Consider the following 27705-nt stretch of genomic DNA (forward strand, 5'->3'; position numbering starts at 1 on the left):
CACACATAATCACTTGTATAAGGCTCCTTTGGCAGATCCTGAAACTATTTCACAAGGCCCCAAGGCTGTAGCAGCTACCTCTGCCAAAAACCCACTCCCCTCTGAAAGGGAATCTAGGGCCTTGGAGAGATGGGGTAAAAAAGTTTATACTTCTGCTACTCTTTCGGCTAGGGCCTTAAATTGTCAATTCCACATGATTCAGTATCAGGAATTTATGTTAGATCAGTTATCTAAAAAGCTGTCCTCTCCTGATCCTTTAGACAGGAAGTCACTTCAGGAAATGGTACATAACATACAACAGGTCAGTAATCATTCCTTAAAATGCGGCTATGATGCACTGGAGGCCTCCTTTAGATCAGCTATGACTAGTACAGTGATCAGAAGGCATGCATGGTTAAAAGAGCAGTCCTTACCAGACCATGTAAAATCAAAGCTCCTAGATGCTCCCATGGATAAACACAATTTGTTTGGCTCTCCTGCACAGCAAGTGCTGAAGAAGGTGGAAGAGAAAGCAAAATCTATCCAGACAGTCAAGGATTTCTTACAGGTCCAGCCTCCAAGGTTTAGCAGGAACTGGCCTTCCAAGAATTGGTCCTTTCCAGACACCAGCAGAGCACAGAGAGGCAGGAATAGGCGCACAAGAGGCAGAGGACAATCCAGAGGTGCCTACAGGGGACGTCAGTGGCAGCCTAACAACCAGCAAAGTACTGCTGCAGACCCAGCCACTACCACTTCCACAGGACAATCACAGTGACTTGGCTCTGAAGCCGCCTACCAGGGAACAACTAGAAGCACCCTTAGGTGGAAAGCTAGCCTTATTTTCAGCAAACTGGCATTGCATTACACGAGACAAATGGATTTTACAGACAATAGACAAAGGTTACAGGTTTCACTTCCATACTCTACCAAGGAAGAGAGGAATGCCAAACCTACCTCCAAATCAAATGGCAAACGCTCTACAACAAATAGACAACTTAAAAAGGATGAGAGCTATAGAAAAGGTACCATCTATAGAACAAGGGCAAGGATTTTACACCAGACTTTTCCTGGTGCCAAGGAAGGAAAATCAATGGAGACCTATTCTAGACCTGTCTGATCTGAACACATACCTCATTGTCCCAAAATTCAAAATGCTGACTCTACAGCAGCTTCTTCCCATGCTGGGCAAGGAGTCTTGGCTGGTAACTCTAGATCTCAAGGAGGCATACCTGCACGTCCCCATACGACCAAATTGCAGAAGATACCTCAGATTTCTTGCAGGATCAGAGCATTATCAATTCTCAGCATTGCCTTTTGGCTTATCTACTGCACCCAGAGTATTCAAGAAATGCCTGGCATCAGTAATTGCTCATTGCAGGCTTCAGGGAATTCAAATTTACCCTTACCTGGATGATTGCCTGTTACAAGCGGACAACAAAAACAAATTAACAAAAGACTTGAAAAGGGTCATTCATCTACTGCAAGCCTTGGGATACACAGTCAATATAAAAAAATCAAGGCTGTTGCCATCCCAAAGGATAACCTTCTTGGGTGCAGAACTAGACACATCAAATCAAATGGCATCCCTCACAGCAGAAAAACAAAAGCAGCTTCCACTCTACTTCTTGGCATTAACAACGCAGAACCAGCTGACAGCAAGGAAAGTCCTGCAAGCCCTGGGTTACATGGCATCCTGCATAATATTGATCCCACATGCCAGACTACATATGAGAAAGTTGCAATGGTACCTCAGGAATTTATGGTCTCAGCACAAGCACAGCCTAGAAACCCAAATTCCAATAATTCCATGCCTGAAACAAGAATTCCGATGGTGGGCTCAGGCCTGTCAATTGAACAAAGGACTGCCCTTCCACAGCCCTCAACCAAGCCAGACTATCACAACAGACACCTCAGACCTTGGTTGGGGTGCACACATGCTGGACAAGTGCATTCAAGGCTTATGGACTCAAGACCAGCTAAACCTACACATAAACCAAAAAGAGATGCTGGCAGTAAAACTGGCAATTCAAGCATTCAGACCGTTTCTTCAACAGGGGCAATTGCTGATAAGGACGGACAACACCACAGTTATGTGGTACATCAACAAACAGGGAGGCACACATTCATATCCTCTATGCCGGATGGCAATGGATCTCTGGAATGTGGCCCTAAGCCTAAACATACAGCTCAAGGCAATATTTGTGCCAGGAAAACAAAACATACTAGCAGACATCTTAAGCAGGACTACCACGGATGCCCACGAATGGATGCTGCATCCAGACATCTTCAAATCCATCACAAGGAAATGGGGACTACCAGAAATAGACTTATTCGCATCCCCACACAATCACCAATTGAAAAAATTCTGCACAAGGACATACCACCCACTTGCCTGGAAGGTGGACTCCCTATCTTTCAGCTGGAAAAACCTGACAGCATATGCATTCCCTCCTGTTCCTCTGATGCACAAGGTGCTATTGAAGATCAAAGAGGACCACCCAAGGATCATCCTGATAGCTCCAGACTGGCCGAGACAGCACTGGTACCCACTACTAAGGAGTATGTCTCGGGAACTCGCATGGCCTCTACCCTTGGTTCCTTTACTGCTAACACAGAACAACTACAAAACCCTGCATCCGAACCTGAAAACACTGCAGCTAGCTGCTTGGAGCATTGCATAAGACAAAATAACCCAGATTTATCCTAATGGGTTAAGGACATTATCTTGGAAGCTCGCAGACCCTCAACAAGGAAAACTTATTCAGCGAAATGGAAAAGATTTCTCTTTTGGAGTGCAGCAAAAGGGCAGAATGTAGCACTGGTAAACATAGCTAACATCCTGGAATACTTAGCAGAGCTTTTCCACAATGGCTTGTCCTACCCTTCCATTAAGATTCATGCATCAGCTATTTCAGCAGAATACAACATGGATCCTCCAGTCTTCTCTCATCCTCTACTCAGGCAGTTTCTGAGAGGAATCAAAAATGTAAAGCCACCAAGGAAGCCACCATTGCCTACATGGGACTTGAATTTTGTGCTAGAAAAATTGACACTCCCCCCTTTTGAACCAGCAGCAACAGCAGAATTACAGTACTTATCATGGAAAACTGCTTTCCTGCTTGCAATCACTTCAGCAAGAAGGGTTTCTGAACTACAGGCATTAATGGCAGTGCAACCCTTCCTTATCTTCCATCAGGATAGAGTGTCCATGAGAACTAATCCTACCTTTATGCCAAAGGTGGTCTCCAGGGTATCTTTAAACCAAGCAATCCACCTACCTACATTCTTCCCCAACCCACAGAACAGGGGAGAAAGACTGCTGCATACCTTGGATGTGCATAGGCAATTGCGCTACTACCTGGACAGAACCAAGAACAATAGAAAACTGACCAGCTTCTGGTAGCATATGCCACAGGAATGGAAGGAAAAGCAATTTCAAAACAGACAATCTCTAAATGGATAGGAAATTGCATTAGATTTTGTTATTCTTATCATGGAAAGGCAACTCCAGAAAATATCAGACCTCACTCCACAAGGGCTACAGCCACTACTACAGCTTTTTTACGAGGAGTGACTACAAAAGACATTTTAGAGGCTGCTACTTGGAGCTCCGTGCATACATTTGCCAAGCATTATAATCTACCCTTATACTCCAGATCCCGAGCAGGTTTTGCCACTGCTGTGTTGCAAGGGATCTTAACTACACCATAATCTTGTTAGGGTCTCCTCCCCCAGTTTGGCTATGGTATTCTACCCATTTGTTAGGACTGCAGATGCATCCTTGAAGGACATAGTACAGTTTTGTACCTACCATAAATGTAGATGTCCGAGAGGTATGCATCTGGAGTCAGGATTACCCACCCTCCTTCCCCTCTGTGGTACTCCTAGGGTATTTGCCCATCTTGTAGCTAGCTGGGGGAATCTATTATGGTGTATTTGTTTGTATAAATGTACATACATGGTTATTTCTATTTGCTCTATGTTGTTTGGAAACATTTGCATTTATCCAAATTTAGCCTTCCTAGAGGGCATCTGGCATCTGGGGCAAGAAACACTGAGGAAAATGGCGTCAGCTGATGCCTTTATACCCGAAGAACTGCAGCTATGACGTCGGGTGAAGCAGCCGAGGCCAGACCCAGACTTTGGAATCCGGCCGACCGAAGGGCTGCCTGAGGCCAGGACAACCCATTTGTTAGGACTGCAGATGCATACCTCTCGGACATCTACATTTATGGTAGGTACAAAACTGTACTTTTCTCATAAATTTCCCCAAATCCTACCTAAATCCCACACAAGACATTGTCTTCCTAGGATGCAGAATCAGAACAGACCTCAGGATGGCCTTCCTAACTCAGGAAAAAGTGTTTTCCCTGACCCAACTCCTTCAATCTGCCCTCCTTTCACCTGCCCTGACTGCGAGGGAATTCCTCAAACTTCTCGGCCACATGGCTGCCACACTTTCCATGCTGCCACTGGCAAGATTACACATGAGAAAGATGCAATGATATCTTTGCTCAGTATGGACCCAGCACTCTCACTCCCTAGAGTTCAGAATCCCAGTTCTACCCTGCCTCCACCAAGAACTAAAGTGTTGGATGGCCCAGGTGACCCTAAACCCGGGTCTTCCCCTAAAATTGCTCCCCCCTTCTCAGATCATGCACACAGATGCCTCAGATCTGGGCTGGAGAGCAACGTTAGACACAAGGAAAGTGCAAGGTTTGTGGAAAAACAAACATAAAATATGGCATATCAACAGCAAAGAAATGTCAGACATACTTCTGGCCCTACAGGCCTTTCTACCTTTCCTCATACAGGGCATTCTGAAGATCTTCACAGACAGCACCACAGTGATGTGGTACTTGAACAAGCAAGGAGCAACCAAGTCTTACCCCCAGTGCAGACTAGCCCTACAAGTATGGGAACTAGCTGTCTTCCAGGGGATCTCCCTACAGGCAGCCTACATCCCATCCCAACAAAATTGCTAGGCAGATTCCTTAAGCAAAACCTCCTCAGACAGTCACGAGTGGATGCTGTCAAGGGAGGTATTCCTATAGCTGATCCACAGGTGGGGTATTCTGCAGATAGACCTGTTTGCCTTCTCCACAAACAGGCAACTCCAGAGCTGTTGCTCCATAACTTCTGACCTAAAGGCTCTTCAAACAGATTCCTTCTTAATGTCCTGGAAGGGGAAGTTCCTGTACACCTTTCCCCCTGATACAGAGAGTCCTACTGAACATTCAGCAGGACTCACCACAAATCTTGTTGGTGACCCCCTATTGGTCAAGGCAGCACTGGTTCCCCCTACGTCTTCATCTGTCCAGGGGCAATCACCACAAGTTACCTCCCCTCAATGGATCTAGTCACAGCACCAGGGACACAGATTCATCCACAGTGGAGATCCCTGCACCTCTCCCTGTGGCTGATAGGATTGTGATTCCCATCAGACAGCGACCTTCCTCTAATTCTCTCTTACCTGTGTGAACTGCTAAAGACAGGCTTGTCTTAGTCCTCCTTAAAAACACACCTGTCTGCCATTTCTGCCTGCCTGCCTATGGAAAAGGCATGGAAAAACCTTTCCTTTTTATCCATCCCAATGTTACAAAGATAAATATTGAAGAAGATTTGGGGTGGCTTGAATACTGCTGGCAAGTGAGATTAAATGCGTGTTTTCCTCCAGGGTTAAATAACAGAGAGGAATTCATTATGTATTTAAAAAGGAAAGGTTTTAAACATTAGGTTAGTTTTCAGGTATACAGAATAGTTTAAGAATATTGTAGTTCAAACACATTTTAAACTGATAACTTTTAATTGGATTGCTTAATTGAAGCAGCTTATTAATTGCTAAGAGTATTTAAATGAAGCAGTGTGTTGTAACCATTAGTCTGAAGAAATCTCCCTTTGGAGATGAAAGTGCTCACTTGTGGTTCTATAACAGCGTAATTACAGTGTGTTTTCGTGTGTTTTATTGGATTTTATCTTCTGGAGTTTACTTCGTGAATTAAACTTCGTTTTTGTGCTATTCTGCCATTGTTTCTTTTTGGATTTGTGCTTTGTTTTGAAGCATGCTGCTTTGCTTATCGCTGGATCCTGAAACTATCTCACAGGGTCCCAAAGGTGTAAAGGCCTCTACAGCCAAAGGCGCAAAGGCCTCTACAGCCAAAGGCGCTGGATAGATGGGGAAAGAAGGTTTATACATCTGCAACCTTGGCAGTTAGGGCCTTAACCTGCCAGTTTCATATGCTTAAATATCAACAGCATGTTATGGGTTTATTGAAACAGAAAATTATGTTGATTTCTGATTGTGTGGAAAATAAAGAATTACAGGAATTATTGAATGCAGCAGAACAGGTTGGAAAGCATACTTTGCAATGTGGTTTTGATTCCTTGGAGGCCTCTTGAATCTGTGATTAGAAGGCATGCCTGGCTCAAGGAGCAAAATCTGCCTGATCATGTTATAGCTAAATTGTTGGATGCACCTTTACAGCATGATACTCTGTTTGATAATAAGGCAGAAGAGGTTTTAAAGAAAATGGAATACAAAGCTAAATCTATGCAAACTGTAAAAGATTTCTTACAAGTGCAGCCACTCAGATTCAGTAGGCACTGGCCTACTAAAAAATGGTCCTTTCCTGTGTCCAACAGAGCCTCACAAGGCAAATCCAGGTGCTCAAAAGGCTCTAGATACCAATCACAGGGTTCTTACAGGTCAAAGCAATGGGGTGCCTCTACCTCCAAATCTGGAGGAAACAAAGCACAACCCTGCAGTAAGCAGTCTCAATGACTTCCCTCTACCATCACCAATCACTTATCTTTTGGCAGCCCCCTTGGTGGGGGGGGGGGGGATTAGCACTTCATGCTCAAAATTGGCAGTTAATTACTCAGGACAAGTGGGTATTAAACATAGTATCCCAGGGGTACTGATTTCATTTCCACACCTTGCCAATTCCAAACGGTTGGCCAGATCTGCCACAAAATCAATGGGCAGAGGGTCAAAAACAAGTTAAGTCCCTCATGGATATGGGGGCTATTCAACCAGTACCAGAACAGGAAAAAGGACAAGGTTTGTATTCAAGAATGTATCTGGTACCCAGAAAAGACAATGCCTGGCGTCCAATACTGGACTTATCGATTTTGAACACGTTCTTGGACATTCCAAAATTCAAAATGCTGACTTTACAACAGCTACTGCCCATGCTGGGCAAGAACGCTTGGTTAGTGACTCTAGACTTAAAAGAGGCATACCTGCATATTCCAATAAGGGAATCGTGCAGAAGATACCTCTGCTTCAAGGCAGGTTTTATACATTACCAATTCTCTGCACTGCCCTTTGGATTATCTACTGCGCCCAGGGTCTTTACAAAGTGTCTGGCACCAGTAATTGCATTTTGCAGACAAAGAAGCATACAAATCTATCCTTACTTGGACAACTGTCTCATTCAAGCAGAAAACAAGGACATTCTTCTTCAACATCTGGCATTTGTAAAAAGGCTTCTAACATGCCTAGGGTACACAATAAACAAAAAGAAATCACAACTGGTACCCTCTCAAAAAATTACATTCCTGGGTGCAAGCTTGAATACAACTGCACAGATGGCTTACCTTACGCCATGAAAACAAAGACAACTGACTATATACTTCAAACAGATGGCAACAAAAACCTAGTTATCTGCAAGACAAATTCTGCAGGCTTTGGGGTTCATGGCATCCTGCATTCTACTAATTCCATTTGCAAGACTGCATATGAGGAAACTTCAGTGGTATCTAAAAAGTTTATGGAGTCCACATTTTCACAGTCTGGAAACAATGATTTCTCTCATTCCCTGCCTTCAACAGGAGTTTCTTTGGTGGGCAGAGACATGTCACCATAACAATGGACGGTCTTTCACTCTACCCCCTGCCACCCAAACCCTAACTACAGACGCATCAAACTATGCTTGGGGGGCCCACCTGGTGGGGAGATGCATTCAGGGCATATGGAACCCAAAACAAATGCATCTGCATATCAACCAGAAAGAGATGCTAGCTGTTCAGAATGCCCTGACAGCCTTCAAGAACTTACTTCATCCAGGACAAGTAATGATAAAGACGGACAACATGGTGATGTGGTACATAAACAAGCAGGGGGGTACACATTCCTTCCCCCTTTGCAGACTAGCCATGGCATTGTGGGACACAGCCTTGACTTACCAAGTACATCTTCAAGCACAATTCCTGCCAGGAAAACAAAATACTCTGGCAGATGACCTAAGCAGAAATCTTATGGACCCTCATGAGTGGAAACTGGATCCACAAGTCTTCAGCATGATAACACAGAAATGGGTGAGCCCAGACATAGGTCTATTTGCCTCTCCCCAAAATTATCAACTGGACAAATTCTGCACAAGGGCTTATCACAGACAAACATGGAAAGTGGATGCCCTATCCTTCAGTTGGAAAAACCTATCAGTCTACGGCTTTCCTCCTCTGCATGTTCTCCCCTAGGTCTTACTAAATGTCAGACAGGGAAAAACCAAAAATGATCCTAATTGCCCCGGACTGGCCTTGTCAGCACTGGTACCCTATTCTAAGGAATATGTCTCAACTCCCTCCTTGGTAATTGCCTCAGATACCTCATCTACTGTCTCAGCAGAGCATTCAAATTCTGCACACTCAGCTCCAAACTCTGAACCTGGCAGCATGGCTGATCATGTAATTATTCAAACAACACCTCTCAGTAAATCTGTGATGGATGTCATTTTGGTAGCCAGAAGGCCTAGTACTAGAAAATTTTATGCTGATAAATAGAAGAGATTCTGTGCTTGGAACCAAGCACAAGGAACGGACACAGCAAAACCAAGTATTCCTCAGATTTTACAATACTTGACTGAGATGCTTGACAAGGGCCTATCTTTTTCTTCAATAAACATCCATGCCCTTGCCATCTCGGCTCATTACAACACGGAACCTTCCATTTTTTCTCATCCTCTGCTAAAACAGTATCTTAGAGGGGCCAAAATTTTAAGGCCACCCAGAAGATCACCAACTCCTTCATGGGACCTTAATTTTGTGCTGGAAAAACTCACCCTGCCTCCTTTTGAACCAGCAGCTACTGCGGATATAAAGTTTTTATCTTGGAAAACAGCTTTCCTTTTGGCAATCACTTCAGCAAGAAGGGTTTCAGAACTACAGGCCCTCATGGTTGTGGAGCCTTTTATTACATTTTACCCGGACAGGGTGTCCTTCAGGACCAATCCTTCCTTTATGCCTAAGGTGGTATCCAGTGTGGCTCTTAGCCAAACTATTCACCTGCCAACATTTTACCTAAATCCGCAGAACAAGGGGGAGAGGATTCTGCATTCATAGGATGTACACAGACAACTAAGATTCTACTTAAACAGGACCAAATCTCTAAGAAAGTCTGAGCAGCTACTGGTGGCATTTGCTGCAGGATTAGAGAGGAAGGCTATATCAAAGCAGACTATTTCTAAATGGATAAGCCACTGCATTCGCTTCTGCTACTTGCAACATGGTAAACCAGTACCCAAGGGAATCAGGTCAAATTCCACCAGGGCTGCCTCTACCTCAGCAGCCTTTCTCAGAGGAGTTCCAACCAAAGACATTCTAGAAGCTGCTACTTGGAGCTCTGTTCATACTTTTACAAAGCATTATCATTTGCCTCTCTTCTCCAAGTCCAGGGCAGGCTTTGCCACTGCAGCTCTGCAGGGCCTTATAGCCGCTCCTAATGCTATTTAGTTCCATCCTCCCATCCATAGCTTTGGGATTGTACCCAAATGTAATGACGAGTTTGTCTTTTATAGCACAGTTTCTAGTGGCATTATTTGTCTTTGCTCAGCAGACTGCTTAACTCAGTGCTCTGTTTACAGAGAACCTTATTTGGTCTTCATAATGACTAGCTGTCCTGTAAAACAAATTCTCAGTGGCTTCCTATAAGACAAATCCTCAGTTCCTTCCTATGATATTGTCTGACTTTATCTAAAATAGCCTTGTCTCTCTGTGGTCTTCCTACAGCACTCTCCTGAGGGTACCCATTATGCAAAATGCTTGTTTTTGGCAGGCCTTTGCTGAGTCTCTGTAGGGAAGACCACTTATGCTAACTTTCCAGAGGCATCCCTCCAAATTGTACTACCAATATAAAATCATTTAACACTAAAATGGTTCGGGATTTGATGCCTGATGGATACCTCAGATCTTTAGTTGATTGAAATTGCTTGTTCCTTCCATGTAAAGTTCTGATGTTTACCTCTTCTATGCGTAGGATGTCTTTTGCACATAGTGTCATATTACACTCCATTTTTTGCAATAGTACAGTTATACTTAATACCAGTGTCCTCTTCCTTGCAGGCATATTGCTTTGGGCAGTGTCTTGTGCTTTCCACAAGTGTTGTAGTCTTGAGGGTCATACACAGGGAAACATTATGTGCACTGCCAACATTAGGTATTAGGCTTCTTCTGTGATTACCCAAGACGTCCCTCCCAAGTAAATAAATAAAGGTTGAACAAAATGAAAACTGTGTGTTGCACGGTTCAAGCTCCCCTACACCACCCTTAATTATATACTCCCTTCTGCATTTCAAAACAGAAGGGAAAAGAAACAAATCTTTAGTGAAATATGCAACAGCCTTAACCTAACAGTGATGCTGCAGTGCCAGTGCTGTAGTGGGGAAAGATTTAAAGAAATGTGATTGAGAAGTGAGATCCATATTACCTTGGTCACTTACAAGGGAGCCGGGAGTCCTACATGAAGTCTGCTTGTACAGTGATGGAACCAGTGGGCTTATTAGAGACCATTTATTCATCTCCTTCAGTCTATTGTGACTGGGCCACCCAGTCTTCCCAGGATACCAGTTGCTGTGTGCCTTGTTTGTTACTGGCTACCCATAGTATATCATGTCAAAACTAGGTTTCCCTCATGCATTCGCATTCTGTAGCTTAAATGTGTCACTTGTCCAGACCTGATATCAGTGCTGCAACCATTTGAGGCTGAAGTGTGGTTAATAGTTTTGGAGAAGCATGTTCTAGACGAGAATACTAGACATAGTTTGTCATTGGGCAGGATAGCTGTCCATAAAGCTATTGCGTAGTATTCAACACAGCTCTTTTTTTTTAAAACACCCTTATTAAATTAACACTTAAGACGCAAACATACTTTAATAGAAAAGAAAACAAACTATATTCATTTTTTTCCATTACACATCACATATGATGTTCTTTGTAACTGTCATCAGTTCAATATTGTATAAAATGCTGAAGTCCTAAATTGTTGAACTCCTGCCTTCCCTTACATCTGACTCCTCCTCCTGAACATTATTCTGCTTGTATTGTTCCCACAATTACTATATATTTCTGTTTAATTTGCTCCTTCCCTTTTCTAAGGCTCTCTCTTCCAGTTCTTTTATCTCTTTTACAATATGTTTAGCATGTTTCTTCAGCACACTAAATGTGAGAACATTACTTCAGCTGAACAAGAAATACAAAAAAGCTGCTTTCCTTATTCAGGTTGAAAGATTTTGCCACATTTAATTTTCCTTCTGACTTTCAGCCCTGCGTTACTGCGATCCAGACTAGCATCAGTCAAGAATGTTCTTTAACTACCAGTACAAATTAATGAGTTCAGTTACCTCTCTTTTTTAAGTAATTATTTGAGTAATCTTCAGTTTTCGATCCAGGACACTTTACCACTTGCTTCTTCAGGCTTATGGCTGTCTCTTGCATGTCAGTCTTTTTTCCTGCTGAAAGAGTTGAAAACATATTTTCAAGACTTATTTTTCACGGACAGAAATCTTTCATATTTTAAAGAGGAATTGCTGTAGATGTTCATTAAAGTATCTGATGTAGCTGAAGGTTGTCACAGATAATTTGATTCTCAAGGAATGCTGCTTGCATTCAACAGCAGCCTTTTAAATAATTTGGCTGTTACTAAGTCTAATATCCCTGGCAGTTAAGCTGTATTTTATAAAGATCTTCAGAGAAAGTAAAAAATAAAAATGAGGGTAATTTTTCATTTTAAGCCACAAGTAACATAAATCTTAATCATTTATAGTGCTTCTGTTAAATTGATGGCTGCCCCAGGAAGATTTGCACTTGTTTTCACATGTTGCTACTATGGGCACTGTGGTACAGTAGTGCATAGTGGGATTACAGGCCAGGCTGTATGCAGGTGTGCTGAAGCAGGGTGAGAGAAATGTCAGAGCTCGTAATAGCAGAGTGAATGCTAAAGAGCATACTCAAATAAGTGACTGTTTTTATCTTTTTTTTAGCAGTAATACAGACATCTGGATATTGTTTATCACGATAAGTAGTATTTTTTCCCCTTTCTGGACTACTTAAAGAGAAATGCAATCAGTTTTGAACATACCATATGTATTATAGGCACTCACATTTGCAGATCTGTTAAAGCAAAAAGTAAGTTTTCAGAAATATTATCAGTTAAAAAAATGTTGTTGATTGCAGGTCTTCGCTTGTAATAGTGAAGGAAAAAGCAGTGCCAGTGAAATCGTGGAATATAGTACTTGTCCAGATAAACCAGGTCCCCCAAATAAACCATGTGTAAAAGGAAAAATTCAAGCACACAGCCTCAAAGTTGCCTGGGGTAAGTAGTTAGTTTCTAAATACAAAAAAAAAATGACTCATTAGCAGATTGATTGTAGACCTCGTTTCGAATTATAAGTTCAATAATAGTTTAATTACCTAGAGTAGCTAAGCAACCAGATGCTATTCTTTATCAGTAGCTAAGCAAAAAAAGACTCTTATTACTTATCTTTCAGAGCCTCCAAAGGATGATGGTGGATCTGAGATCATGAAGTATGTTTTAGAAATATCAGAAACTTTGCATGGTAAGATTGTTGCTCTTTCTACTTTTTTGTACCTTTGTTTTCATAATAAATGTGTTTATCATCTTGTTTTAAGAGGTACATTGTATATGAGGGAGGACATCCTGTCTTAAAAGAAGACTACTTTTCAGCACCAAAATGTTTTTCATTATGTGTTGGTAAGATGTACTGTTCACACATCAAAATAACTGTTTCTTCCAAAATTGTAATGTGCTATGCCGCAAAATGATCATCATGGGTTATACCACACTGATGTGATCAAGTTTTACTGTTTTTCTGTCTCCCAGAATCAATTTCAAGTCCCCTTTTGATGACTTATGTTACACATAAAGAAGCAAGGTGTTTTTTGTCTGTTTACTTGTGTACTTGTACAGAATATATTATGGTATACTTTACATAAGTACACTAACTCTTACTGTACTTGTACAAAACATATTGAAAATTTTGATGTTTGGAGCTACACTCCAAAATCTATTGCTTTGTAATGCATATTTTCATTGTGTGTAGTCTATTGCTAATGATAATTTTCTGAAATGGAGATTTTCTCCATCAGCCTCCACTAAAATGGACTTTCTGCTCAGTTGGACTTTACCATAAACAACTGCTAATAAATAAATATATTTGTATAAACTAGTAGTTCTGTGAGTCACATGCTTCTTACACTGTCTTCTAGAAACCTGTCTCTATTTCCCTGAATACCTTCAATCTGTGGTGGCTTGTAAATTTTCTGCTTTTTAAAAGTTAATTTTGAAGCCTCAACAAAACAAACTAGCTAAATTACAGGGTTTTCTAAGGCTATCTACTTGCAGTCCTTCAGCAGTTAAAAGAACTTATAAGTCACATGCAAATTACTTGTATCATTCCCTTCTATCTACAGCTGGAATCCCTGCACATCTAATACTTAATTTTGAAAAAAACAGAAATCGATTGTGTGTTTAGAACTGTTTTGCAAGCGTGACTCGGCTCATCTGATCGCTTCACTCAACAGTTCATCATTTCCCAGTACAGTCTATGCACAAAATATATAACCCTCAGTTCTGAAATTTTCTTTCCATGTGCATAGATGTCTTCTTGTATTACATTATCCCGTTTGTATTGCTGAATGGTTCCCCCTTATATCATAATAGCATACTAAATTTCTGAGTATGACAATTTAGTACATTTTCTGTGTGCAGTGCAGCTACTTTAAATTACTAATAGTAAAATCCTTTATTGTAAGACATGGATACTAAAATTTGATATCTTAGTTTACATATTTTTTCATCTGTAACTATTAACACAGTGTTATGAGTATTTTAAAGTAAAGCTACATAACTGATAGTGACCATTTGCTAGTAGGTGGTAGGTAGTCTCAACATTTAGTAATACAGTTTGTACTTGTGCTGCCTGCATATTCCTTTATGCACTCCCTTCATTGTGAGGTCCTTGCAATTAGTAAGTGCACTTTTCTGTCATGTAATCGTCACCTCAGAGCTATAGCCATCTGTAAGAGTGAAAAATGCACACCCCTGTCCCACACTTGCAAAACATGTTAGCTTTGCTCTCTCACGAGTCACGACTGACTGAAAGTTGTTTTTCCTAGAGCTGGTACAGGCAAATGGCAGTTACCTCTATATTTTTACTGTGTTTCGTTCTGTAAGTAAAAGAATAGAAGCAACATTTCCCTGGGCAAAAATGGAAATGAGACCATTTACATTTTGTTTATGCAGTACTACAGTGTGACCCCTTCCAGTTTCTCCTTTAAAGATTTATTCAACTAACTTTGGAAAACTAGTTTCATTTTTTTTTTTTTTTTTTACTTTTTATAAACATTAACTAAGCTCAGCAAGACAGTCACAGAATGTAAAATATTGGGAGATAATCAACAGTAAAAACTGTAGAATCTCTAGGTGTAATTTCTCCAAGTCTCTCAGGTTTCTAATACCATGACAGGAATGGACCCCATTTCTAAGTCAACGTATGATTAAAGTTTGTGAAATTTGATATTAGCCAAAAGTGTTCTTTGCAGCTCCTACAGTGTGCCCAGAATTGACTCCTGCAGTTCATACAGAGTTGCATGTATCTGTAGGATTTTTTATGAGACCCATTGCTCCTACTACTATTGGAAATGTCAGGGTATCCTTCTTCCACATTGCCCTTGTTTCTGACTGCACATCTAGGTATTTTATGACTTTGCGTCTCTCTGCACGTAAGACACTGTAATTTTTGGGTGTAGCAATTTCAGTAATCACTGCTACTTTTGTCTTTGGTTTTCTCAACATCTGTTTTTTTGAACTTTCTGCAATGGGTGATCCCATGTGATACAAACATAATTTTCTATAATGCATTGCGGCTTATGTTTCAAATACTTCTCAACGACTTCAGTATTTAAAATTTGTACAATCTGTTATGCCTTACAGTATACAAGTCCTCTGCCATCAGTGTATCACACCCAGCAACAAGATCTACAACTGTTTTTAGTTCTGTATTACAGATCCTGCATTTGTCTGCTTCTCCCATGTGTTCAATGCACTTTGTAACCCAACACGCGCATAGTACACTATCCTGGGCTATTAATATTAACCTTTCATATTTTGATTTAAGTCCACCTTTCCTTAACCACTCGTACATCATATCCTAATCGACACAAGGTTGTTCCAGGAGTTTTCTGTACTTTCAGCTATATTTATGCCTTTTCTACATTTCCCGCCTTCTCATCTGATCCTTTTCCTTATATTCATTCTTTTGTTTTGTTTTTGTTTGTTTTTTTTTTGGCATGTTCAGTTGCTGCCTGATTTTTTTTCTACTTCTGCTTTAATTTCCTTTCCCCCTTGACACCGATATGCTTCTGCTAAACTAAGCAAAGAAGTTTCAAAACTTTCACAATGTTTGGATCTGATGGGGTCAGCAGATAAGTATGCGGACCTACAATTGCAGATCTCTACATGTAATTAATTTCAAGGAGGCCCATACCTCCTTCAGAACAAGGGATATATAATCTTGGTATACATTGATTTATATATATATATATATATATATATATATATATATATATATATATTTGGTAAGAGTGAGCATTTTTCTTTCTTTCCTCTGCAACAGATCCCATATTTTTTGGGGCCAGCCATTCACCTCAAAACTGTAAGTTAGAACAGGAAGAGCAAATTGGTTTATAGCTTGAACTTTGTTCCTAGATGTCAGGGCTGTTTTCAGTATTAATTTTCGTCTTTTATTAAAATATTCTTTACTGAGTTTGTTCACATTTGTTCATGTTTTACTGTCGATCTTTCATCAGTTCCCAGATATTTATACACTCCCTCCTGCTCAAGTTTCTTTGTATCACAATCTTGTCCCGGACTGATATTTTCTTGGTGCTGCAGCTTTCCTGCTTTAAATGTTACTTTTGCTCATTTATCAAGACCAAATAACATTCTTATATTATCTGAGAAAATTTTGACCACTTCCAGTCATGCTTTCAGCTCCTCATATGATAAACTACACTGTTGTAAATCATCCACAAAATGAAGATGAGAAGTCGTTACACTGTTGTGTGGGAGCTAAATTGTAGCCATGACCTAATCTGTTTAAATTGACAGCTTAATAGGTTAAAGGCAAAACAAAAGAGCAACAATGACAAGGGCTCACCCTGCAATACCCCCTTTTTCATTTTTATCCCTGGGATAGTAATTTCTCCTTTATCATGGCTTATCTGCAAAGTGGTTTGCCACTGTTTCATGGTCATTGTGATGTAATTGATCAGTGTAGCATGTATATTATACATCTGTAGACATCCTTTATGCATGAATGCGGGATGCTGTCAAATGCTTTTCGTAATATATGCATGTCATACTTGGATCCTTCCCCCTTTTCATAATTCTCCATTATGACTTTATTTAACAACAAATGATAGTTTGTTCCATATTACTTTCTTTTGTTAACCTTTTGTTCTATTGCTATAATTGAGTTTTCTTCTAAATGCCTATAAACTCTGTCAGCATCAGTTCCAGTATATAGTTTATACATCATCAGAAGGTAAGTTATTGGTCTATAATTTTTAGGATTGCTTGAGAAGTATAATTTATTCTGTTGTTAATCAGGTTAGTGTCTGTTTGGGGTGCGTCTATAACTAGTTATTACTCAGGGCTAAATGTCAGTGTAACATTTGGCCAGAAGTTACATATTGCATCTGGGTGTGGAGTTTTCCAGTTAGAGTTTTTCTTAATTTCATTTCAGTTTTTCTGGACATTACTTCATCCCATTTCATATCCTGTACAACTGAACTTCCTACTGTTTCTTTTAATTCTTCTGTCCACTCATCATCTTTGTTATGTTCCACAGGGTCTTCATGGATATTTCTCTAAAATGTGTCAATTTCTTCTTTTTTGGTGGTGTTTCTATCCTTTAGCTTTGTTTCCCAATTCTCTATAAAAACCTTTTTGGATCAGCAGTGAACTGCTTGTTTTATATGTCTCCTGTATTTATCTGCATATGTTCTAAGTTTTTCTGCCTGTGCTGATATTTTTAGTTTATTATTTGCAGTAGTGTACAATAGATACTGGTCTGTTGTAATACTGCACTTTGCTTTTATCATGTGTATCTTTCTGTGTGTTTTTGTCATCTGTTCCCTCTTCTGTACTGTTCTGACAGTGACACGTCTTGTCTTAATTGCTTTGTAGTTTTCTCTATTCGATACTTCCATGATGGCATTTGATTCTTTTCCTTTCCTTTCACTTATTGCCCTGTATTTGTGTGGTAAGACTTTATCTGTCATTAATTCTGCTGTACATTTATATAGCCTATTTACTTCTGCTGTATCACATGAATTTCTGTTAATAGTCTTGATTATTGTGTTCATTTGTTTTGTCACACTTCTAACATTTTGGGTCTTAATAACTTTATGTAATCTGTTTCTTTCATTAATCTCAATACGTCTATCTCTATTAAATTGAATAACTCTTCCCTTAGATCTTTTTCTTCTAAACTGAAGGCACATTTTTTATTCTCTGTTTCCTGTGTGCATTCTATAGAAAGTTCCAGAACATCTTCCTGTGACATATTCTCTACAACTGCATCCTGCAGCATCTGTTGCTCTTTCATATGGGAACTCACTGACCTGTCACCCCACAACATTGCGTCAGTTACCAGTATTTCCTGTACCTTCCCTTGCTGTGCAACTCCAACTGAACTTTTGTACTGGTTTCCTACTGAAGGCTCCAGAGTATCTTCATGTGGCAACTGATCAGATGCATCCTGTTCCACCTGTTTCTCCTTAATTTGGGGATTCACTGTTCCATCATGCTGTGATGTTAACAGAGGTTCTACACTAAATTCTTTTCTTTACAGGTAATCCATAACTTCATTTTTTTCTTTAACTTTTCCATCACTAATCCTCTTTTCTGCTTCTCCCCCTTTGTTTTCTTATTTTTGTATTGTAAAATTGTTCATATCTGGATGGCTTTACTTGTATTTCTCTTTAGATATCTTTGGTGCTGTCACTTTTTTTGTATTGATTAATTTTGCTTTCTCCTTTGTATAAATACTGTATTATATTAAATCTCTTTTTCTTTCCCATGTCCATATGTCTTCTTCAGATGTCTCCCACTTCTCATCTCTCCTTAATTTGAGGCCTCATTGTTCCATCATTTTGTGACATAACCTGTGTAAGACTTTCTGCGCTCAATCCTTCACTTCACAGATATTCCATAACTTCAAGTTCTATTTATTTAACTTCTACTTCACTAATATTCTGTTCTCCTTTCCCCCTTTGTGATCTTAATTATTGTGTTGTAAAATTTTCCATATCTGGATGCTTTTGCCTGTATTTCTCTCCAAATATCTTTGAAGCTGCGTTTTATGTATTGATTAGTTTGGCTTTCTCCTTTGAATAAATATTGCACCATATCAGATTTGTCTGTCTTTCCCATGTCCATGTTTCTTTTTTATATCCTTCTTAAATCTCTAGGTTTTGTTATTTATATTTTCTCATTTGCTCCTTTTTCCAAATGGCCTAAGGTTTCTTGGTTTGTATAATGTTTAACATGAATCTGTCGTATCAATGAACACAAATTTGCATTTGATGCTTTTAACAGTCTTTCTTGGGCAAGTATTTTTCTTTCCTCTAATTTCCCTTGTAGTCTTTTTGAATATCCTCTATTTCAATATTCTGGGCTTCTTGCATAATAGTAACTTTGCATAATTTCCATATAGTCCAATGTATTATCTTTATGGCTCTTTTTTGGCCTGTCAGTTTTTGTGGGCTACTACATCCTTCTACAATAGGGGGTCATCCCCCTCTGTCTGGTCTAGATCATGTAGTGTGAGACAGATTCCTTTTGGAAATCATGTTGAGATTTAAGTAGTTAAAACGATGGGATCCTCATGATCTGGGACAGGGAAAAAGGATAAAGGTAAAACCACAGCACTTAATAAGTAGGTAATATTCTAGGAGAAAAGTAACCTTGTGATAAGGTTAATAACATCGGAGGGAGGAGGTTTCCTTTAAAGTGATGTGTATGTTTAATGAGGATTTTTCATGCAGCGGTTATAAACAGGATTCCAAAATGAATCTCACAGAACAGTATGCAAAATGCTTTGTAAGAATTCAGAAAATGATGTAGGCAACAAAATATGATGTGTTGTGATATGGAAATGTAACACATGTATTTCATTCTTTATAGGAATCAAATGGGATATGGTGTATAGTGGGTCTTTAATGGAATGTCTGTGTAATCATCTCAAACCCGGCACGTGGTACAGACTGAGAGTGTACTGCATCAGCTGTGGAGGGCAGAGTCAGGTACAATAATTATTTGCTTTTCAAAAAAAAGGGTCCATTTGTTTTTACCACATCTTTTTTATTCATAAAACCTGCTTGTATTTCGTGTTGCATTTCCTATCATTGTTATATTAGTTGATTAGTTCCATTCTTTACTTTGTAAACCATAAACTACATTCTTACTTCACTGTGCAATTTTCATATTGAGTGCTTTGTTCTGTCAGACATCCCACAGGTGTGTGTGTGTGTGTGTGTGTGTGTGTGTGTGTGTGTGTGTGTGTGTGTGTGTGTGTGTGTGTGTGTGTCTTTATGCTAAGTACATCATCATGCATCAATGAATAGTAATAGGCTATAGCTGTAATTCAGGTAACTGATTCTGTAAAACATAATTGCCACAGAACTAAAGCCAGTGTTATCTTCGTAAAGGAGCTCTCTGTAGGGCACACTACTACAGTATATTGCAGTATGTAGTATTAAAGTCCATGAAGTAGAAAGTGCTTGTCCTGTAATAATAAATATTTATAGGATATCAGCTTTATAACTTTGGCTATGTTATGACGGAAATTTATTCAGTCAACTGGTGCAGGACCGTACAGGAAAGATAGGATTTTGGAAGTGTTCCTTAGCGAGATAGAGGATGTCAGGGATATCCAACTGAAGGTGACATCACTGATTGTGTCACTTTGTGGTTTAGAGTAGCTTAAAAGATAAGAACACAAATGCAAAAAAATGAATTGAGGGTGAAATTCAAAAGCTTAAGTTAGGAGGCTGATGTTTGAGAGACTTGAGAGAGTAAATAAACCATGGGAATGAGTCATGGGTACAGTACTCTGCTATTGACAAGGGATTGAGAAGGAGGGAAAAAGAGGAGAAGGTCAGTTTAGCTATACAAAAAGGTAAGGCTAGCACTTAAGGCAAAAGACAGGGCATGCAACAAGTGGAAGGGAAGGGGTTGGGGAGTTGGATAAGGCAAAGTGTAAGGAGGCAACCAAAAGGCAATAGAAAGATAAGGGCAGAGAAGGCATAGTCTGAAAGGGAGTTAGTCAAAGGGGTCTAGCAAGTGAGAAAGGCGTCTTTAGGTATATAGCACAAATGTGGAAATGAGGGACAGACTTGGCAGGCTGAGCAAAGACTGGAATAAGTTAATGGAAGAGGACTAGATGGGCTGTTAGTAATAGGGGAGAGGAGTTGGCATAATAGTTAAGGTGTTTACCTCACTGACTTAAAGTACAGGTTTTGCTTCTCACTTTGAATTTCAAAGTTTGGTGATAAGGTTTAACATGAAGCTGCACTAACACGTGAGAGCAGCAACTTATATTCTGGAGGTTAGGGGTTGATATAATCTTTAAGGTGTTTACCTCACAGCCACAAGGTACAGGGTTTGAGTCTCAACTTTGGAAGGGAAATTGGCTAGGCTTAAAATGGCCCACAGGGACAGCTAGCCTAGTAATTACCTATGAACTGTTGATCTACATCATGGGTTAATTCTGGGTCTAGTACTCTTATGTGTTCTCACTTCAGGTGTAGCTGAGGAAATAGAGAACAGGGTATATCTCCTTGCAGACAGCGCAGTTGCAAGCAGCAGTAAAGTGGGGTGAGTCTAAGGAAGGATTTGAGAAGGCTGATCAAGTAGGCCAAAAGGTGAGAGTTGAGGTTTATTGCAGAATAATGGAAAGTACTGCACGTAGACCATAGCTGCTTTGGATCAGAGTGTTAGAAGGGAAGTTAAAATGATGGCAACAGAGCAAGAAAAGCATCTGGGAGTTTTGATCATGCCTGAATTAGACCACCTAGAGTAGGGTAGTAGGGCAGTGGTAACAGTCAACAAAATGTTGGGTATATCCAGAGGAATAGATTCTAGAAGCAAAGAGATGTGCCCACACCATAGTTTGAGCATTGTATGCAGTTTTTCAGGCACACAAGGAGAAAGAATGTCAAGTTACTAGAAGGAGTCTGGGGGAAACCATTAGAATGATTCAAGGGATCATAGGAGGTTATTAGGGTAGTAGCCCTTGGGCCCTTACAAGCCTAGCCATGAGTTTTTTCCCCCAAAAGAAACATCAGTCAGCACCTTTTGCCCCTGTCAATGAGGGATACAGGTTAACCCCTGGGACAAATTTGTGGTTTCCCATCCACTCATCATGATTGCGCTTAAAGAGGGTCAGTGAGGTGCTCTGTTTGACGTGTATGGGAAGTCTATTCCAGAGACTGAGCAGCCTCTGGGAGACACAGCTGTCTCTCCAGCAGGTTTTGTTAATGTCACATATTAGGTTCAGGTCTTTTGAGTAGGTAGTGTGTGAGGAGTTAGACTTATGGATATGGAGCATTTCTAGTAGGGCAGGGTCCGAGATTGCCTTGTAACCGAGACACAGATCACCCCTGGGCAATCTGTATGATACTGAGTAGAGTGATAGTGATTTGAGCCTGTCTGCATAGGACAGGTGTTGGAGGCCATGGATTCCCTTTGTGAGGTATTTCAGTGGCCTTTCCTAGTTGGTGCAGATGTTTGGAGAGGTACATCCCAAATGGGGCATTATACTCAATTATTGGTCTAATGAGGGAGGAGTATGGAGAGGTAATAACCTCCTTTTTTCTGGATGCAATCCCTTTACTTATGAGATGACCCAAGTAAAAGGCTTTTCTGACCACTGCTGCTACATAATTGTCAAATGTGAGTTTGTTATCACCCTGAGTGCCCAGGTCTCTCACCACAGGTTCTGTGCTTAGGGGAGTGCCGTTGATGTGGTAATCATTAGGGATCGTGTTTTTGCCAAATGGTATGATACATTATTTTGCATTCAGCTTTAGGCCATGACTTTGGGATCAGTCATTAGTTGCTGTGCGACCCTCTTGCAGTATGTTAACATCGTTTAGGGAGTCAGTGACAGCACCCAACTTATAGTCGGCGGCAAACTTGGTTAGCCACAGGCCTTTTGTCTCACCTGTACCTCCAAGAAATACATGCCAAACAGTAGGGGTCCCAGGACAGATCCTTGGGAAATTCCACTAGTGATAGGTCTGCCATCGGAGGTGGAAATGCCTATTTTGACTTTGAGGGTCCTGTCGGTGAGCCATTTGGCCACCAACCTGATGAGATAGGAAATTACGCCAAGTTGTGTTAGATTTTCGATGATGCCCAATTGGGGGATTGTATCAAAGGCCTTGGCCAAGTCAAGGTAAGCTGTATGTGCTAACTTTCCCTCATCCAGGGCCTTGGTGACAGTCTCAAAGAAGTCAACCAAGTTCAACAGGCAAGATCTGCCCCTGACGAATCCATACTGGGTGGGGTCAAGTGCTTGGAGATTTTGTTTATGAGATCCATAATAACACACTCCATGGCTTTACAGATCAGACTTGTCAAGCTAATAGGGCGATAGTTTCCAGGGTCAGTACTGGGAACGCCTTTGTGTAAGGGGATGACAATGGTGGTTCTCCACTTTGCTGCAATGAAGCCAGTACTTAGGCTGTGGTTAAATAGGGTGCTCAATGGCAAAGTCAGTTCTTGCTGGAGATGGTGCAGAATGCATCCTAGGATACTATCAGGTCCCATGGAAGCTGTTTTTTTTTTCCTTGGATAGGTCCTGTAACACTTGATCTATGGAGATCAAGGGATGTCGAAAGGGCCTTTGAGGGGACAGGGGGTGAAGTGTGTGCTGAACCTATCTGCTAGCAGATTGATTAAGTCAACAGGATCAGTGTATGTGATACTGGACTTTGCCACAGAGGTTCCTGACAGGGAAAAGTGTATGAGCAGTGTCTACACGAAGTAATGATGATCTCACCTGACATCTTGACATCAGAAAAGTCAGGGGGACATGATACTGATGCTCTTTCTCACTCAGTCTTGTCACTTATATATATATATATATATATATATATATATATATATATAATATGTAATATAAATATTATATACATATATATATATATATATATATATATATATATATATATGGGTCCCCTTCAGAAGCTGGAGTTTTCAGAAAGTTGAAAATCATATGGTTGAGACCATATGATCAACTTTCTGAAAATCTGAAGCTTTTGAATGGAGATCATGGTGTAGTGATGATCAGGGAACTTACCCTTTCCCCACTGTAGTGCAATGTCAGATTTGGTATATAAATATGCAGGGGGTGTGGAGGCACAGGGGGGTTTGCTCCCCTGCAAAACTATAGAAAAAAGGTAGATTTTTGTTTTGCGTAGTTGGATTTTTTGGAAAGTCGATCATGTGGTTTTGAGCATATGATTTTCAACTTTCTGTAAACTCAAGTGTCTGAATGGGATCTCTCTCTCTCTCTATATATATATGTATGTATATATATATATATATATATATATATATATATATATATATATATATTATATATAAATCAAAATAGTAACTTTGAAACATAACAAAGCAGTACCTGCTGTTCCCTTTCTTCAGCAATAATCCAGTCTGTCACGTTCTGTCCAAGGACAGACTAAGTCCCAGGCTGCAGGCTTCGACCAGCCTTAATTTCAACTCCTTACTCAAAGTAATATTTCCATGTGTAATACACAGAAAGTATTCTGCACAGTTTTGCCCTAACTAGGCTGTCGCACTCCCCGAACCTCTAGCTGAGGAAATAACTTCTTGATTCTAGCTCTCCAAGCAACTTTCTTTCATACAGCATTAACTGATAATCAGGGCTTGGCTAATACATAGTGTTTGCTTGACTAACTGCTCTGGGAATATTCCCACTCTCTGCACTGCGGCATTATCCATTTGTGGTGGCAGTATGTTACTGTAGTTTTTAAGGAATGCGTACAGTAAGTCATATTAGTTTTATATGACTCCCTGTTCTAACTCCATGGCCAGTAAATGTGAGTTATGGGATTAAAAGGTGGCACTAAAAGAGAACGGTGACTGTCAAAGACCACTTTAACATTATTTTTCATCCTGTAGTTCCCCCCCCCCCCCCCCACACACACACACACACACACACATTACTTAGAGGATGTACTAATTCCAAGCTCACCATTCTTTAAAGTAAAAAATGATACTTCGAGACATAGCAGTCCCCATTTTTGCATATTCAGTCTTGTTATTCCAGGACATGTATTTGAGTCTTTTTATTTAAAAGTGTTGCCATTTTACACTGTTATCTTTTCTATCTGCTAATTACATTGCCTAAGCAAAATAAAAAAAATACATTTGTGTGCATGCTGGGTAGTATTTCTGTTGACAGAAATGAGCTCTAATCACCAAATGTACTTCACCAGACCTTAGGGTAATGTAGCACACACTCAAATGAAGTAATTACACTGTTAGACTTGTAATTAAGATGTTAGATGTACTGGTAGGTTAAACTGAAATCAGTTTGAGGCATAACTATAAAGTGCTAGCCAGCAAATTAGTTTGTAAACATATACATGCATAAGGGACATTTGCAGTTCACAAAGGAGTGCACACAATTTCAGAGAAGCACACAACTTCCATCCAAGTCAAACAAATTATTCAAGTTAAATGTTTGCAGGTAGCACATCATCTATCTGTGCAGGGAACTGTTCTACCACAGAGTTGTTAGGTTGGCTATTCCTACCTACCTTTAAAATTTTTGGTTGCCCTGAAGAGGGCACAGTTGTGTGTTAATCAGATGCATAACATTTCTATAAAAGAAGGACCTAAGACCCCACCCTCTTTAAGTTGTATCAGAGTTTACTCATAGTAATGCTCATTATACCTGTATTTTGTTATAGACAACATTATAAATCTTGTGTAACAAAATTTATTTATTTATTTGATTTATTTATTTATTTGTTGATTGAGATTTAATTACTGGGTAAGGCTGACTGGGTAAATGCCCATTTTCAGCGAGACCCAGAGGAAAAGCTCCAAAGGATTACAAATTTTAATTTTACAGTCCTCAAAAACAATGCAGAAATATTAAAATAGATACAACGTATATGACAATGATTAAATATTTAGTGAAATTTTAGCCAGTTTAGAGAAATTAAAGCTAAATTAGTGTAATGCAAACAGGACTTGCAATATGAAGTAAGAGAAAAAAAATAGGGTTATGATATATTTAGATAGTGTCAGGGGGCATAATATCATTGAAGTTAGGAAGTGAGTGAAGGAAGAGGAGTAAAGAGGTGTGAGGTATTAATAGGTACTTGCTCATATGTAGGGATGTAGTTTATCCTGTGTTTGAGCTTTTGAACAGAGCCAAGTTTTGGCAAGGAAGTCTTTCAGAACATTTTTAAAGTACTGGAAGGGGAGTATTTACCTAATGGATACAGGTAATGATTTCCAGGCTTTTGCAACATTTATGAGTACAGATCATGGCAGCAGATTTGATAGGTTTGTAGATAGAGCAGAGGTTTTGGTCTTCTGATTATACTTACCAATTGGGAATGTAGTTATGTAGAATGGTATTGCTGCTGGACAAGCAGATGGATGCTGCATAATTTTATAGGTGATAAGAAGCTGTGTATATGTTAGTTGACGGGATAGTTCTAATGAATTTAGTTTTTTTTTTTTTTTTAGTTCTGTGCAGTGGTGGATTCTGAAAGGGGTAATTGCAGATTTAACCACTTTATTCTAGAATTGCTCAAGTTTTGCTTCTTGTGATACATGGAGATTAGTAGTGACGGGAATGCCATAAAGTAGTGAGGGGAGGAGGTAAGTGGTGGCAAGTGTAGTTTTAGTTGCATTGGTGAGTTTTGGCTCTGTAAAGCATTTCTAGCTTTTCATGATTTTTTATGCACTTTTGTATATTCAGGTTGAACTGAAGATTATCGTTCACTATCATCCCTAATAATTTGGTATGAGAAGTGACTTCAGTGGTTCTATAAGTAAGAGGATAATTTTAAATTTTGTTTTTCCATGAGAGAGGGATTGGGGGGGGGTTGTGAGTTATACAACCATGTTTCAGCGGCTGTTAAAGCTTCCTGAGTATTTTTTGGAGATATGCCAGGTTGCCTGATATGCATATGGTATGGAGTCATATGAGTGTTGTATTAGGGAGGCCTGTTGTGTGGATGTGTGGAATATGTTGGTGAGAGTGTTAGAGGAGGGGACCAAAGGTAGAACCCTGTGGTACACTAGTGGTGACTGAGAGGTATGGAGAGAGGTTAGAGTGCCATTTTATTGACTGATACCTGTTGGACAAGTAGCTTCTGAAACATGGAAGAGTGGGCTGAAATAAACTTAGTGAGTACATTTGAAGTAGAAGTTCGCTGTGACAAACTGTGTTGAAGGCTTTAGACAAGTTTAGAAGTAAGGGGAATAGTTTGCTACAGTCTCTTGCTTTATTGAAAATATCTATAAAGGTTAGAATTGTAGTTTTAGTACTGTGAGTGAGACTGAAGCCACGTTTTGTTGGGGGATAGGAGTTCTTGCAGGAGGTAGTTTAGGAATTGTTTTTGAATACATTTTTTCACGTATTTTGGAGAGGTGGATAAGATTGCTATATGTCTAAAGTTAGTGATATCTGTTGAAATACCTGCTTTGTTTAGAGGGATAATGTGTGTGTGTGTGTGTGTGTGTGTGTGTGTGTGTGTGTGTGTGTGTGTGTGTGTGTGTGTGTGTGTGTGTGTGTTTTTTCAGAGAGAAGGTATGTAGTATTCCTGAATTGACCTGTTTATAAGTCTTGAGACAAGATAGGCAATGCTTTTGGCTGCTGTTGGAAGGTACTCACTCGGAAGGTTATCAGTTGAAGTAGAACATGGTTTGAATTTGTTTTTAATGACTAAATGATGATAGTCATAGATCAGGACTTTGTCAGGAACTGCAAGTTCTCCTTTTAATTTATCATGCCTGTGGTAATACCCAGAGAGGCTGAATACTTCTGCAGCTCCAAAACTTGTGAAAGCAGTTGAGGTGTTGTCACCAAACCTGACCACTGCCCTTCTCTGATAAAGCTTTCCTCCCTGTTCAGTGCTGAGGACCATTACTTTTTGCACAAAAATAGCAGTCACTTCTCAGATTGGTGAATGAAGAGTTTTACTGACTTATGTGCCATTGTGTACTTTACTCCTGCCCTTAAAACTTATAAGTCCCTAAAGGTTTCTACCCAAATTCTGTGGAAGTTGGCAGTTTACTGTCTTCCACACTCAGTAGTAATCCCACTCAGAGCACTGCACCTGGCATGATTTCATTTAACCTATGTTCTCTCA

General features: G+C 39.9%; 1 protein-coding gene across 1 annotated transcript in view; it reads left to right on the forward strand.

The window, feature by feature from the left end:
- Positions 1-27705, forward strand: part of LOC122789953 (fibronectin type-III domain-containing protein 3A-like) — a 1322139-nt gene that overhangs the window by 981129 nt on the left and 313305 nt on the right. Inside the window, exons 15-17 of the mRNA XM_044057452.1 lie at positions 12430-12568; positions 12744-12812; positions 19466-19584. Of these exons, the coding sequence (XP_043913387.1) occupies positions 12430-12568; positions 12744-12812; positions 19466-19584 (327 nt within the window). The remainder of the gene's footprint in view (positions 1-12429; positions 12569-12743; positions 12813-19465; positions 19585-27705) is intronic.

The sequence above is a fragment of the Protopterus annectens genome, chromosome 15.part0 (genome assembly GCF_019279795.1).
Source record: "Protopterus annectens isolate FY-2018-M chromosome 15.part0, PAN1.0, whole genome shotgun sequence".
NCBI lineage: Eukaryota > Metazoa > Chordata > Ceratodontiformes > Protopteridae > Protopterus > Protopterus annectens.